Source organism: Phocoena sinus, chromosome 5 (assembly GCF_008692025.1).
Source record: "Phocoena sinus isolate mPhoSin1 chromosome 5, mPhoSin1.pri, whole genome shotgun sequence".
Lineage (NCBI taxonomy): Eukaryota > Metazoa > Chordata > Mammalia > Artiodactyla > Phocoenidae > Phocoena > Phocoena sinus.
In genome coordinates this window covers 41,481,720-41,498,746 of record NC_045767.1, presented here as the reverse complement: position 1 = coordinate 41,498,746, position 17,027 = coordinate 41,481,720, and the positions used below count along the sequence as shown (strand labels likewise).

The window sequence follows — 17,027 nt, the reverse complement described above, 5'->3', positions numbered from 1 at the left end:
CAAATACAGAAAGATTTACCTACCCCATGGTGTTATGTCCTCATTTAGATCTATTATTACATTTTATCCTGAAGTTAGAAGAGTGGTAGTTAGTCATTTTCTACCACCAGAGGGAATTTAGGTAGTTAATGGTACTAAATAAGTTGAAATAATATGAATTTTTACATACTCTCCTTTTTGCCCTTTCGACACTGGCTGCTGTTGGTGTTGTTCTGGTGACTCTACAGAGTTAACAGTACGCATCATTATCCCCTAAGAATCCTTATAGGTGTGTTTGTAGATATGTATATAACTATGCAATAGAAATACAATGAAAAGTGATTAGGTAAATCTTATAGCAATATAGAGAATATAAAAGTGTTGGAGAATTACTAGAAGCAAAAGTAATTAACAAATGAGGATCTGTTAGAGTCAGGTGATAAATAATTAAAGAGAAAATCCACAAGATTCATGACATATATAGGTAGGTCAAAGGAGTATGATTTGATAATAAGGGGTTATTAGAGATCCTTGGGAAAGATTATGAAAACCATGAATATTTTTGTAACAGTGACCCTTCTTTATGATTATATGAAAAATTTGATTTAAAGAGAAGTTTGTTATATTATTTTATTAGTAATTTTTAATATAGTGAAATATACACACAGAAAAGTATGTAAAATTTATGTATAAAGAATAGCTATTTCTAGGTCAGGAAATAGAGCATTGGCAAGCATGCCAGAGGCCAACCAGGCACCTTTATCAACCCTCTCTCTACCTTTAGAGTTAACTACTATCCTTTGGCCTGATCTTTTCCTTGCTGTTCTTTTTAGTTTATCATCTGTGTATGCTTTACTAAGTAATAGTAAATTTTGTCATTTTAAAATTTCCTATGGGGACTTCCCTGGTGGCACAGTGGTTAAGAATCTGCCTGCCAATGCAGGGGACATGGGTTCGATCCCTAGTTCTGGAAGATCCCACATGCCACAGAACAACTAAGCCCGTGCACCACAACTACTGAGCCTGTGCTCTAGAGCCTGCGAGCCATAACTACTGAGCCTGTGTGCCACAACTACTGAAGCCTGCATGCCCTAGAGCCCACAAGCCACAGCTGCTGAGCCCACGCACTGCAACTACTGAGCCCACATGCTGCAACTACTGAAGCCTGTGCACCTAGAGCCCGTGCTCCGCACCCAGAGCCCGTTCTCTGCGACAAGAGAAGCCACCACAATGAGAAGCCCATGTGCCACAACTAGAGAAACCTGCGTGCAGCAACGAAGACCCAATGCAGCCAAAAATTAAATAAACAAACAAAATTTCCTATGAATGCCATCATTTATGTGTATTCCTTAATGTCTTTCTTCGTTTGCTCAAAACATTTGTGATATTCATTCTTATTGTGGTGTGAGACTCTAACTCATTAATTTTTCAGTCCTGTATAGTGTTCCTGTAAAATGAAGGATATATATTATTTTAGACACCTTTAATATTTTATATTTCTTTTAAGAGCCTAAAAATGTTTTTCTTTATTCAACAAGTACTTTTGAGTGGCTATTGTGTTATGTGCTTTTTCATTTATTTGTTTTTGTTTTTAGCTGCCTGTAACAGAAGAACCAAGTAAGTGCAGCTTAAATAATAATGAGCTTATTTTCTCAGTGTCTTTGATTTCATAAAATCTTAATTTCTATGTAAAGCATCATGAAAAGGAAAATCCTAACCTGAGGGAAACAAACGTTGGAACAAATATAGCAAATGCCCTTTTTATAGAAAACACTTAAACACATTAACAAGATAAACACTAAAAACAGAAAATGGAAAAAGGAGGGAAGAAGCATTTCACAAAGAAATATAAAAAGTAGTATATAGGAAAAATGTTAAACTGCATTGAGGTTTTTAGATTTATAATAGAAATTAGTTTCTTTGATGACACCTTTTTTCTTTATGTGTTTGTGGAACCCAGTGATTTTCAGGCAGTTGTATTTTTTTAAGAAGTTTGGTTTAAGAATCTACATAGTTGAAGTCAAGTTCTGGTAATTTTTTATTTTCTTGCATTAGCAGTTCTTCTAATACAGTATGATTTACTATGTCATCATAGAAAGACAGCATTAGAGAGTGTACATGGCAGGGTAAAATTAAACATATGCTCACAATCAAATTAATGTATTTCATCTGTCTTCAACTAATAACAATCTGTCATGTTATCTATCTGAGTAGGGGCATAAACAGTTTATTTTGTGTTTGGAGTAACTTCCTGGAGGTAGTTAATGTGACAAGTAGTTTGTTTGAATTGAGTATAACCAGATCAACACTCTAGATGTTTCCTTGATAACCCAAAAATTACTGTGAAAATCTGTACAAGTGCTATATTTGTATTTTGCTTCTTTAAGTTAGGCAGCAACGTATTTTACAGTAATTTCACAGAGAATATTCTGTTTTTGCCATATATGGACTAAGAAGCCTAAATAGTTTATACTTTTAATGCTTTCCATTGACAGGGTATAGACAATAATATAATAAGCTAGCATCATAGAATACTTTCTTTTTTAAAAAAAAATGTGAAGTAATACATTCTAGTTTGAATGAAAAAGTCATATTCATTATAGAATATGTTCTTATAGCATGTTGAAAAGTGAATATTTAGGAAAACAGGAATATTGTAAACTCTTAGGCCAATATAAAAATAATATAGAAACTATCATAATGTTTTTCAGAATTTAAAAATTTTACTTAACTTAAAATTTTCTATTTAGTTTGATCAGTAGCTCTGATTATTATACATTTGATATATAGTTTTTAAGCTATTTATTAAATTTGGTACTGTATATTGGAAGACAATTCTGTTCATTATACCAGTAATCCTATAAGTAGATAGAGTGGAGATTGTGAATATGGATGCCTGGATACCAGTAAACAAATAGGACTTATAAAAAAATAGGACTTAAAAAGAGATGTTGTCATGTACTTGGCTTATTAGCATTAGTGTGTGTATTTTAGAAGTCAAAATATATACATAATTTTAAGCACATGTAAATCAAATTTAATAAATTATTAAGGGTATTTTACTTGTCATGTGTGGGCTAATCATGATGGATCATTTTTAAACATTATGTAATTTCACAACTTGTATGTACAGCTGCAAGTACTTTGTAAAGGACTTTATGTAATCAAGTGCTAAGGCAGAGTATCTTATTTTATAATGCTGATGGGCTCAGTTTTATGATTTACTGTTATTAATAAATACTTTTAAAGTACCAGTAAGCAATAACCAGGTATATAATAGTTCACTTTTATAATAATGGGCATTTAAAGTTTGTATGTCTTTATTATTTTAATTAAAACTCTAAATAAAAGACCGTTAAGTGGTCATCCCCAAAGCTGATGTTCCTTTTTCTTTGTGAGACACTAACAGGATTTGGAACCAGATGGCTTGGTTCTAATTCTGGTGCTAAAGGTGACTAGCAATGGGACTTTGGTTAAGTCACTCTGAGCCTCAGGTTTTTTGTGTGTGAAGTTAGATTAATGCTTTACCTATTTGTCAAGATTGTTATGAGGACCCAAAGTGTTATGTAAATTTTGAAACAGACTTTAAGTTGCTTCAGAAGTCTCCTAAAGTGGTTTCTTTGCATCTGTTTTACCCTTCTGGGTTCTTTCTCCTCGTAGTAGCCAGAGTAATTTTTTTCAAAATGCAAAGATCACATTGTGCCCTTGCTTACAAGCCTCCAATGGCTTTGCATTGCTGTGTTTCAGTGATATCCTCATGTTATTCTGCACATCCCCACTCTTGCTCATTATGTTTCTTTGTTTTCCTCAATTGCACTCAGTCATTTTCCTCTTCTAGATGCATCCTAGTTGTTCCAGTGACAGAAACATTTTTCTCTTCCAACTTCCTGTTAACTTGGTTGGCTTATTCTCATCTTTCAGATCTCAGATCAAAGAGGTCCTTCAGAGCTACTGTATAAAATTGTCATAATTTCTGTCTTGCTTCCTGTCACTCTCTTACTCTCTATCTGCTCAACAACAATCCCCCCAACCCCCCGGCAATTTCTGATTATAATTGTTACATTGACTTGTTTATTTATGTGTTCACTTGTTTATCAGTCTTTCTCCCTCATGTATGTGAGAGTAAGGATAGTGTCTGCTCTCTAATTTATTGCTTATGCTTTTAGCACAATACTTGGCACATAATAAGTGTTTACATTTAATAAATGAATTTTAAGGTGTTATTTTACTTATTTTAAAGAAGTACATGAACTATTTTTTTTTGGAGGCTGTGATTTTTGCAACTACACAGTTAATCTGAATCATCTTTAGGTTGATTAATATGCAGTGTAATAACTGTAATGACTTTTGGAGAAAGAATAATCAGCTGCATGTGTATAAGTATAAAACTTGCCATCTTCTGTTTTTAAAGTTATGATATAGATAATGGCAACTATTTATGTATACAAGATGCCTGAACAGAAAAAAAAAGTCATATTCCTGAAATCTATAGGAGTGCAACATTTTTTTAACATTTGTAATTTTCTTTTGAATAGTCTCTGAATTTAGAAACAAAAGTTGTCACTGTGTAGTTAATGGAAGTGCTTTCAATCCAGCAGGGGAAAGTTAAAACCTTTCCAGTATATATCACCTGTAGGATTTCCTTCTTGTGCTTATATTTTTGCTCAGGTGGACTGAAATATGTGAGGTAAGCTGGGTGAAAACTGTATCGGTGTTTAAGTTACCTACATGCATATGAACTTCTCAACATCCCATACAAGACCCTCATGCACATCCCTGCTGATTTCACCATCTCTTGGAAGCCAGGTTCTTTCAGATGCTTTTGCACCCATTCCTTTGGCAAAGAATGTCCATCCACCCTGTCTCCAAGGTTGTCTGCCTAATTTTTCCTCATTCTTCAGGAGTTAGCTGAAGCATCGTCTTCTCTGTGAGATCTTTCTTGTCCCCCTATGCAGTTCTATAAATTTCCTTTCCCTATTACTCCTGTTTTACCTTGTCTTATACAGACCCCTGTTGTTCTCATGGTCTTAGAATTTCACTGTAAAATATTTTTCTACATGTGCTCCTCTCAGCCTTCCTAGCAGTTAGCACTTAGAAGGCCCTGGGTAAATAGTTCATGAATGAATAAATGGATAGACAAATGACAATAACACTAATACTTGTTGAGTATGTGCCAGTCACATACTATGTACCTTACTATGTACCAGTCATTGTTCTGTGTGCTTTATATGTATTTAGTTATTTTATCTATTACAATAACATTATGAGGTACTATTATTGTCCCCATTTTATAGATGAGAAAACTGAGACAGAGAGATTGATTGCTCAGGGTTCCACAAATAGTAACAAGGCATCAAGCCCAGGCATTTTGGCTCTGGAGATTGCATTCTTTACTACCATGTCCTATTTCCTTTCCAAATAAATCAGTGAATTATTGAGGAACCATTGTTTCTTCTACATTTGCCATAATGCAGACAACTGAGAAATTCAGAAAAGTTATTTCTTGTATGAGACTAGTGTTTGTATATAAGCTACCACTCTAGATAGTAAAATAGTACCAAAGATCATTTATTGGGATATGAAAAAATTGCTGTAATGACACTTTCTTTATGATGATATTTGACATAGTGTCATTTTTATCAGAATTGTGTATTGTTTATTAAACATCATTTACTTTCTGTTACTCATCAAAATCTGTTTCTGTGTCCTGATATACAGGCTACTTTATCCTGAAAGTTATCCACGTAAGTAAATTTTGAACCATCACATCAATTTAGGGAATTAATATTCCATTGGAATCAGCAGGGCCAAATGAAGGATGAAAGCGACAGCTTTAGATTCAGAATTCTAATTTGTTGCTTCTAAATCAAAGTTTTGTACCTCAATAAAACCAAAACAAAGTGTTTTAAGAGTATATCATACTAAAATATTTATGGATGAAATGATATTTGATTTGCTTTAAAATAATCTAAGAGTGGGGATATGGATGGAACAAGGTTGGTCATGACTTGATTATTGTTCAGGCATTTTATATTTTCCAGCAAAATGTATTAACAAAGGAGAATGCATTTTTGTTTTCATACTGTTTTCCATGTATTACTTGAACCATTTAATGGCGGAAGAAAGAAAATTTCTCCAGTGGTTTGTGTTTTGTTTGTTTTTGTCTCCCTGGTAACTAGAAATGCAAGTGCCTCTCAATTTATAATTGTTTAACATAATTTGTAACTGTTTAATTGAATATGACATAACCAAAATCTCAGAGACAATTGTAATGCTTAGATTTTATTATCTTGCTAGTTATAACTTCATGTTATCATTTTCAATAACTCAAGACCTAGTATATACAGGGAGAGGTTTATTGTTAACAAGAAAGATAAAAATCTATATTATTTTATATTAGTTAAGGCAATCTGTATTAGTTAAGGTAATGCTAGATGCTATAAACAGTCCCTAAAGTTTCAATATCTTAGCACAATAGAAATTTATTTCTTATTTACATAAAGACCAAAACCAGGTATTGCTTATCAGTGGCTCATCTCCTTTTCAGGAACCCAAACTCCTTCCATTTTCTGGAACTGCCATTTTCAACAGTTGGCTTCATGGGTTACCATGAAAAAGGAGAGTAAGGACTACCATACTTGGAAGGTTTTTATGGGTCAAGCCTAGTAGTGTTGCATATCATTTATTCATTACTTTGGTCAGAAGTTAGTCTTATGGCCACAGCTAACTGAAGGTCGTACTGGAAAACGTAGTATAGGTTATGAACAGCTATCCAGTCTGCTCATCTTATACTTACGTGTCTGTTCTACTCTTCTTTATGTCAAAAACAGTGAAGGATCTTAGATTTTACCCTACTTAGAAGCTAACAAGTTAGCCTGCTACTGCCATGGATACTGGCAGAAGGCATGAGGCTCCTGGATCAGAGATAAAGGAATTTATTACTCCCAGCATAGCAAGTAGGGTGAGCTCCATGTTTGTGTTGGTTCCGCTAGGACAGTGTGAGGGGACCCACACAGATGATCTGTATCTAGCGGTTTGTGTCACAGCTGAGGAATCCTGAACTTAGGAAATCTATCTCTTTTATAATGGTCTCCAAGTAAATCTCTGAACTTTGCTCTGGAGAGAGATATTATCTTTTTTATACCAGATGACGAACAAACTTACACTTTATTCCTGAGGGAGACACTTTCTCTTTGTAAGTTGCCATACAAACATCCTTGAAAGAATAGTCTGAAAAAAAAGCTGTCATTCAAAAATTTTATTTTTCTCAACTTTAATTTTTAAAAATTTATTAAAAATTTGAGTATTTTCCTTGCCATCTATTAATGCACATATATACATATATAGTATGTTTACAGAGTAGGAGTTTTATTATATGCAATTTTATACTCTTTAACATCCTGTACTATTGTGTATTTCACTTGATAGCCTTTCTCCAAGCTTTATTGAGATATAACTGGCATATAACATGATGTAAGTTTAAGGTATACAGTACATTGATTTGATACACATATATTTCATAATGATTACTACCATCATCACCTCATATAATTAACATTTTTGTGGTGAGAACATTTAAGATTTACTCTCTTAGCAACTTTCAAGTATATAATACAGTATACTATAATCACTATGTGTACATTAGGATCGTAGAACTTATTCATCCTATAATTGGAAGTTTGTACCCTTTGACTCACATCTCATTTCCCCTAACCCTCAGCCCCTGATAACCACCGTTTCTACTCTCTGTTTCTGTGAGTTTGGCTTTTTTAGATTCCACATGTAAGTGATATCATACAGTACTTGTCTTTCTCTATCTGACTTATCATAGTGCCCTTAGGTTGCATGCATGTTGTCACAAATGGAAGAATTTCCTTCTTTCTCATGGCTGAATAATATTCCATTGTTATATATGTGTATGTATCACATCTTTATTCGTTCATCTGTTGACAGACACTTAGGTTGCTTCCATGTCTTGGCTATTGTGAATAATGATGCAATAAACGTGGGAGTGCAGATATCTCATTGAGATTCTGTTTTTACTTCCTTTAGTTATATACCTAGAAGTAAGAGTGCTAGATCATATGGTAGTTCTGTTTTTAATTTTTTGAGGAACCTTCATACTGATTTCAGTAGTGGCTGTACCAATTTACATTCCCACCCACAGTGCAAAATAGTTCCCTTTTCTCCACATCCTTACCAACATTTGGTATCTCTTGTATTTTTCATGATAGTAAATCTAACAGGTATGAGGTGGTAGTTCATTGTGGTTTTGATTTGCGTTTCCCTGATGATTAGTGATGTTGAGCATCTCTTCATGTACTTGTAGGCCATTTGTATGACTTCTTTTGAAAAATATCTATTCAGTTCCTCTGCCCATTTTTAATCGGGTTGCTTGTTTCATACAACTATTGAGTTGTGTGAATTCTTTATATATTTTGGATATTAATCTCTTATCAGGTATATGATTTGCAAATATTTTCTTCCATTCCATAGGTTGCCTTTTCATTTTGTTGATGGTTTTCTTTGTTGAAAGCTTTTTAATTTGCTGTGGTCCCACTGTTTATTTTTGATTATTTGCCTTTGTCTTTGGTATCAAATACAAAAAAATCATCCCCAAGACCTCACTTACTAGTCATGATTTGTTTGTTTTTTGGCCAGACCGCGCAGCTTGCAGGATCTTAGTTCTCCAACCAGGGATTGAATCCGGGCCATGGCAGTGAAAGTGCTGAGTCCTAATCACTGGACCGCCAGGGAATTCCCTTTAAGTTCATAATTTTTAGTGGCCAAAGAGTATTGTATTGTGGGGTTGTATCATAATTTAATTGTATTTCTATTCTGGGACATTTACATTGCTTCCAGTATTTTTTTTTATATTACAAATGACTGTGGTGAAGTTCTTAATTTATAATTTTTATTATACATCCCTAATGTGTTCCTCAAGATAAACTCTTCCAAATTGTCTTACTTGGTCATAGAGTAGAAATGTTTGTAAGGCTCAACACACATTTTTGAGTCGCTTTTCAGAAAGCCCGTAGTACAAGCTCTCAGCAGCACCGGGTTTCTTCTCTTTCTCTCTCTTTCTCTTTCTCTCTCTCTCTTTTTTCATTTTGAAAGGTGAACTCAGTACTTCATTTTTCTCACTTGCATTTCTTTACATACTGAGATTGAATAATGTTTTCACAGGTTTATGTGAAACATTTTAAAAGGCCATTTAAGGTGGTCTAACATTCTGTAAAATATCATTATTAGTTACATTTCTGAGAAAATGTTACTTCTTAGTGGATTGTTAATATTCCATGACTCCCTGAAATGCGCTTTTGTTAGTATCTCTTTCTTGCTGTAAACCTAAATTATAAAATATGAAATACTGTAATTTGTATTTTTTAAATTTATTAAACTAAAAATTGTACATATTACTCTTTCAAACAGCTTTCCAAGTTGTTATCAAAATTATTCTTGTTAGCCAAAGTTAATTGGCTTCTCTTAAGACTTCTATTTCATGTACCATGTGATTTTAAGAACATGGCAGATAGACTTAGTATCTTGATAACTTATTTTCTTTCTTTCCATTTTAATTTCCAGGTCAGGGTAAGTGAGCTAAGTGATTTTTTTTTTTTTTTTTTGCACAGTTGGTTTTGACAGTGAAATATTTGGATTTTCTTGTCTGTCTAACACAGTCTTAGAATTAGTTGATTTACCTCCTGCATTCTTATCCTATACAGTTCTGTCCTTCACTTTTCAGACCCCAGTTTCTGTTCTTTCTTAACTTCTGAGATCGTTCCATTGGGCCTTTAGGAACTTACAAATAAGGTATCGATAAAATTCTTGTACATATTCTCAACATCTTTCTTTTTTTTTTTTTTTTTTTCGGTACGCAGGCCTCTCACCTCTCACTGCTGTGGCCTCTCCCGTTGTGGAGCGCAGGCTCAGTGGCCAAGGCTCACGGGCCCAGCCATTACGCGGCACATAGGGTCTTCCCGGACCGGGGCACGAACCCACATCCCCTGCATCGGCAGGCGGACTCTCAACCACTGCACCACCAGGGAAGCCCTCAACATCTTTCTTGACAAAAGTTTTAAAACTACTTCTGTCACTTAGCTCTCCCATAATGACAGTGCTGCTGTCCCCTGAAGCTCTTTCAAATGTTGTCGTCCCCTTCTATATCTACTTTATCACTAGTACTGGAGTAGTGGTAACTGCTAGTTACCTTCTTGTTACATGTTGCTCTTTCCAGAACATTCTCCTTCATCTTCCCTAAAAACCCTTAGATTTGAATATCAAGCCATATGATTATACCTCTTGCTACTTATATTTCTTGGAGTTATCAGCCAATCCCTGAATCACTGCCTTGAATTTCTTGAAGATTTTGGCTTTGGGTCACAGTCACTCCACTATATTGCTATCATGATTCTTGGTAATTTTAGTACACATACAGATTATCCTTCTAATACTTTTGTGTTTCAGTTCCTTGAATTCTTCATCTGCCATAATCTTGCCACCCACCTACACTAACATATTTGTTCTGGAGACCTAGTCAATATTAGTTTCCATACTCTCTTCATAATATCAGTTATCAGTTTCATGTATCCCAGTCTATTATTTCCTGTCTTTCCACCTCACATCCTTTGGTAACCCAATTCCAGTAATTTTTAAACCCACATAAGACCTTAACATCAGTTGATCTTACCAATTTTTCGTTTTCCTGAACCCCCCTTCTACCAACTTAAATTCCATGGTCTATCAATATAATCACTCCCTTACATTTATTATCTTCAATTACTTGCCCTTCTTTTCAGTAATTGTACATGATTGAGAAAACCCCAGCTCTACTTAAATGCAAATCCTCATCTGCTCAATACCTCCATCCATTGCAGCCGAGTGTACCTGGAACAAAACCTACAATATACTGTCTCATTTAAAATTCGAGTTAACTATCTTCAAGTGATTTCTCTTTATCTTGTTCATCCCATGTCAAATCCATTAGCATTTCTTATTCGCTTTTTATTCCAAAAATATATTGAGAATTTGCCCCACTTTTTACCATCTCTCTTGCTCCTACTCTTGTCCAAACTACCATCTTCTCTTTCCTAGATTTTTATTATAGCCCCCTCGATGGCTTCTGTGCTTTACATTTGACTACAGTTTATTCTCATCACAGCAACCCAAACCTTTTAAAATGTAAGTCAGATTACGTCTTTTTTTTCTTTTTCCTTACAACCCCCCAATAGCTTCCCATCTCTCTTACAGTGACCTGTATGATTCCTGGCTTTTTAAACTTCATTTCCTGCTGTTTCCCTCTCTTGCTAACTCTTTTCAGCCACTCTGGCCTCCTGGCTTTTCTTTGAATCTCCTAAGTGTAATCTTCCTTTAGGGCCTTTTTCACTGCAGTGCCCTCTGCTTGGAAGGCTTTTCCCCGGATTTCCTTGTTCTTAGCTTTCTTAAGGTCTTTGACCTACCTGTTTGAAATAGTAATTCCTCTCATGTACCCTTTATTTATTTTTTTCATAAGATATATCGGCATTTGCCATACACTGTAATTTACTTGTTCTTCTCTTTTCATTAAAATGTCAGTTCATTGTATCTGCAGCCCCTAGAACAGTGCCTGGCCATAGTAGGCACTCAAATATTTGTTGAATGAATGAATGAATGATCAATAAAGTGGTTATCCATTGAAATTGTTAAGCATACTTTAAGCAGGGTGTAGTATGGTTGCGCTAAAAGAAGTTGCATGTTACAATGTTAATGCCTTTGTCCTTCAGTTGCTTAGATATTGGAAGTATATACACCAAAATGTTAACAGTAGTTGTCTCTAGTTAGTGGCATTTTTAATATCGTTTTCATAATTGTCTTTCAGATTTTTAATCTTTTTTTTTTTTTTGCGGTACGCGGGCCTCCCACTGCCGTGGCCCCTCCCGCTGCGGAGCACAGGCTCCGGACGCGCAGGCTCAGCGGCCATGGCTCACGGGCCCAGCCGCTCCGCAGCATGTGGGATCTTCCCGGACCGGGGCACGAACCCGTGTCCCCTGCATCGGCAGGCGGACTCTCAATCACTGCGCCACCAGGGAAGCCCTGTCTTTCAGATTTTAATTCCATTTTCAAAAATAAAATACAAGAACTAGCAAAATGATGTTGTTCACTGAAGGACATAAGGGAAATTAAATCATAGCAGTAAGATTGTTATCACATGTATGTTAGATGAATACTGTATAATAATTTTAAGGATGCTTTTAAAAATAGAAGAAATGAAAGATTTACCAGTATCTCACTGTAATTTCATCTTCAGAATTTACGTTTCTGCATTATTTAGAGTGAAGTACTCTAGTAACTAAGTCCTCTTAAATGTTGCTCACTAAATTCTAACACAATAGAGGAAAACTTTATACTCAAGCTCTGTGAGGGCTTTTCCTATATCTGCTAATTCTCAGAGTCTTGGTTATTTAAAATAACTTTTATGATCCTTAATGGTCTTTTATGTTCATAATACTGGTGATGATTTTTTTAGGACCTGGATTGTATCTTTTTCATCTTTGGGTTCTCACTGCCTACCACAGTGCTTGGTATATAATAGGTACTCAATAAATGTTTATTGAATAATTTTTTATCAGTTGATCAGTGTTCCTATTAGTCTCTCATGGTTATCTTTGTTAGGAGAAAAACTTTTGCTTGGCTAGTAAATCCCCCAATGCTTATAGTAGTTTATCTATATAAGTAGTTGAGGAGTTGTGGGGTGGGGCTGAGGGGGAGGGAGAGAAGAAAAAAGGAAGAAAAGACACAATGATAGACTCTTCCATTAGAAAAGACAAATACACATACATGTTGAATGACAGACTTTATTTTTTTTAACTGGACAGTAATTTCATTGGGGAATTTTCCTAGTGACATGATTTGTTCTTACTCTTGTTGAATTAGGAAAGTATTTTAACTTCAATATTATGATAAACTAGATGTATAAATGTCAGAGCTAATAGCTTAGTATTTTAGTCTTCTACAAATTGATGCCTGTGGTATCTGGACATTTTTTGGCCTCTTCTTGTAAATAAAGTCTCAGTGATGTTTAAGGAATAGCAACTTGTGGCCAGAAAAGAAAAAAAGCTGCATATTATCCAAGCTAAGCAATATAAATGGGGCTAAGGAATCCCCCACTAGATCAAAAATTTCCTAGAGAAAGATCTCTTGAGCTTACAAACTAAAGACCTTCAATATAATTTTAAATAAAGCCTTTTATGTAGTATGAGAGCAATTTTTAGTTGATAATCAATTGCCACTATTATGTAGGCTTACTAGATTTGCAAATTTACAAGTTTTTACAAGTTGGTTGGGTCCCTTCCTCAGGAAATCAGTTTAAGTTTTTTTTTCCTATATTGACTCAAAGAGCCTAGTTGTCCTTAAATCCTGTGAATATATTTGCCTTATAATTTGACAGCATTGAGTGAACACCCTTATAGGGTCTGTAGTGTTGTAAAAAGAGAAACTGTTCAATAAAAGATCACATTTGAAAAAATTAGACTGTGCTGGATAAAACCAGTATTGGATATGAGTACTGTGCTTTGCTTTAAAGCACCTACAACTATTCAAGAAAATATATCCTGGCCCATTACTACTTTCAAAATGGATACTTTTAGTTTTGGAAAGCAAATGAGCTGTATCTTTGTGAAATTAAACCATGGCTGTAAATAAAGTAAATATACAATGAAATATAGGTATCTTTTAGCAGAAAATTAGTCATGCATTTGTGTTAACATTAACGTTTACAGAGATTACAGAACTATTGTAATTATTAAAGTAATTAAACTATCAAACCAGATATGCTTGAGTAAGTGCATGTTGCAATTAATCACTATGTTTAAACACATTATATTAAGTAGATCTTTTTTGAGTATCATCCATGTGCCTGAAGCTATATAGATAATAGGAATGATAGCCTTCAGTTTTTTGAGTACTTATCATGTGCTGGTCCTTATGCAGTAAACATGGATTAATTCTCAAAGAACTCTATATATGATAGATACATTTGTTATTCCCAGCTTTTAGATTTAGGGAGTGAGGCATAAAGAGGTTGAAGAAATTGCCCAGAATTACACAGCTCATATCTAAGCTGGGGTACAGTACTAGAAAATAAGTCAAATTTAAACATGTTAAAAATGTATTGATTAACTAATATTGAATTTTGTTCTCTGTTTTTTTGTTCACTTTTCTAGTTGATTTGGAGCATATGCGAACAGTAAAACCTGAAAAACACTTAAGGTTTTGCCAGGAAAATGGTTTTAGTAGCCACTTTGTCTCAGCAAAGACAGGAGACTCTGTAAGTAAAATAATGAATACTGAATATTACAAGTGATGTTTTACTTTTATTTTCATAGGAAGTATACTTCTATTACTTAACTTTTGGAACAAATTAATTCCTGTTAAAGACATAAAATATCAGGTTAGATATAACATGTTTATTCTATTTATGTTCCTCTTATAATTCATATAACATAATTTCATGGTTATTTTAGGGAATTAAAAAATACAAAAGTTAAAAATAATATAAATCACTCATAATCTCAGCATCCAGAGATGACCATTCATAACCTCATATGATTCCTTCTAGTCTTATTTTTCTGATGCTCACAAATATTAGTGCTTCTGCCACTAGTGCTAGTGAATTGCATTTACTGAGTGCCTACTTTGTGATGGGCACTGTACTACTCTGATTATCTCTATTTAATTAATTTATTTTTTCATATTTGACTGGATGTTTATTGTGTAAATCACCATAACCATTTAAACAAGAAACTTTGAATGATGTTAAAATATTTTTGAAATAGTCCAAAATATCTTCACATATAATTTAGATTTATTTTCCAGCAATCCTGATTATCTCTATTTTACAGAATAGTCTTAGAGAGGTTATGTAGTGGGGGTCCAGGGTACACAGAATAAGTGGTGGAGATAGGATTTGTGAACCTAAGGATTGACATTCCAGGGTTCACCATATTAATCATGCTAAATGTTTATTAAAAAGAAAATTGAGATCATAATATAGAAATAATTTTGTTTTTTTAATTTAATATATTAATCTGTAGAAAATTTTATGTCACTTAATATTACTAAATAGATTTAATAATCCATTAGAGTTAATAATCCGTTAAATAAATGTTCAAAAATTTATCCAACCACGTCCCTATCGTTGGGTATATAGATTATTTCTAAGTTCAGTACATTGTAAAATTTTGCAAAATTTCTAATGTACAATTTTGTCCATAAGCTGTGATGTTCTGATTATTTCCTTGAAAGGGAATTGAGACCTATTGCTGAATTACCACCAGGAAGCCTACATTAATTTATACTACCACCAGCACTGTATGAGTGCCATATCACTGTACTCTTTTTAACATTCAGAATTTATTTATTTATTTTTAACTCTTTGTCAATTTGGTAGACAAGGAAAAAAAGGTATTTTGCTATTTAAATTTGAATTTCTTTGCTGTTGAGGTTGAAATTTTAAAAATTTCATTACCTATTAATTTTCTGCTTATTATCTGTTTATAATTTTCTATTGCTTTTAAAAATTTCCTGTGACCATTTTTATGTTAGGGATAACAGCCATTTGTCATAATTTTTGCAAATATTTTCCACTGCCCAGGTGTTTGTTTGACCGTTAATTTTCTTGACATTTTCAACCAAAGGAAGTTTGAATTTTTTTCTGTGGCTTAATCTTTTTGATGTTCTTCCTGTATGATTTCACCCATGGTTTTTATGCTTAGGGTAAATATTAAATCTTTTAAAGGGTGTTTAATCTTTTGGGGGGTCAGACTCATCTAAAAATGTGACATTTTGGAACCCTTTCCCCAGGATAATGCAAACACGGGCACATACCTACATGTGTCATTTAAAAAATATATAATATCAATATTCCTTGATAAATCCATCCATGGATTAGGCTTTCACCCTCATGTATCTTCCTGGGGGTCTTTTGTCATTTTAGAATTATTTTAACTTCCAGTATTTTAGCTTGTGTGTAAACCACTTAGTATCTTTTGTGCACTTATGTTGAACCACCTGTAAAAATCCCCATTGTTTTCTTTTTAAATTCAACTTTGAAATGGTTTGTTCTTGTGAAGTCACTTTAAGACTTGCAGTCATCTCCAATCCCAGTTTACTTTGCTTCATTGCTTAGGGAGTTGAGCTTCTGGCTTACTGTACTTTCTCTAATACTACCTTTGTCATAATTCTTAGTGATTTCAGTATCTTTGTTTTCCACCCCACCTCAGCCACAAACTCCCATGCATTGTCATTACAAATTACTGCAGCCCTTCTGTTATCTCATATTACAATATCAGGCATCACTGATATTGTAATCACTGACCATCTTGTCTTTCTGGCTCACACCCTTGAATGCCCTAACCCAATCAGTCTGCAACCCCAGCAGGACCTACAAGACATTGATCCTAACAGTTTTTCAATGTCCTCCTTTCATGTCCTCATTTTCCTTTCTTTGTAACTTAATCTCATGGCCAATCAAGTCACTACCGTGCATATACTGTCAAGTCCCTTTCTGCTCATTCACTTTATCTGACTCATTTGGATAAACCTTAACCAAGCCCCTGCCTTTATATGGTTACACTCTTGTATTTGAACGTGGTCAGAGAAAAAAACCCAGAGGCATGCTGGAGGTTTCACTTATATTTCACAGTAGCTAACCTCAAGTGGGCCCTAATGCTGCTCAGTAATTATGCATGTCCTTAAGCCATTATCTCTCCCCCTCACCTATACCACTGTTTCGTAGCTTCTCTTCTCTCCTCAGATCTTCAAAACTTCCTTGTCCATTCTCTCAGCTGATGCCCTTGTTTCTTATTTTATAAAATATTTGCAACAAACAGAAGACAACTTTCACATAACTCCTGCCACCACATCTACCCCAACTCTCCTTCCCACCCCATATCCCTTCCTGTATCTTCTGTCTCCTCCAAGGTTACTATGGATCTATACTCCTAGCTAGGGTCAACTCCTCCACTGTGCATTAGTCCCATTTCTCTTTGCCTAGTAACAAACATTGCTTA

General features: G+C 34.4%; 1 protein-coding gene across 4 annotated transcripts in view; it reads left to right on the top strand.

Annotated features, from left to right (window-relative positions):
* The window catches only part of RAB28 (RAB28, member RAS oncogene family), a 97,257-nt gene that overhangs the window by 65,774 nt on the left and 14,456 nt on the right, over positions 1–17,027 (top strand). For 2 of the 4 annotated variants that reach the window (XM_032633041.1, XM_032633042.1), the window contains exons 5-7: positions 1,575–1,596; positions 5,698–5,723; positions 14,181–14,284. In XM_032633041.1, coding sequence (XP_032488932.1) covers positions 1,575–1,596; positions 5,698–5,723; positions 14,181–14,284 — 152 coding nt within the window. The remainder of the gene's footprint in view (positions 1–1,574; positions 1,597–5,697; positions 5,724–14,180; positions 14,285–17,027) is intronic. The other 2 variants (XM_032633043.1, XM_032633044.1) reach the window with 1 other exon arrangement.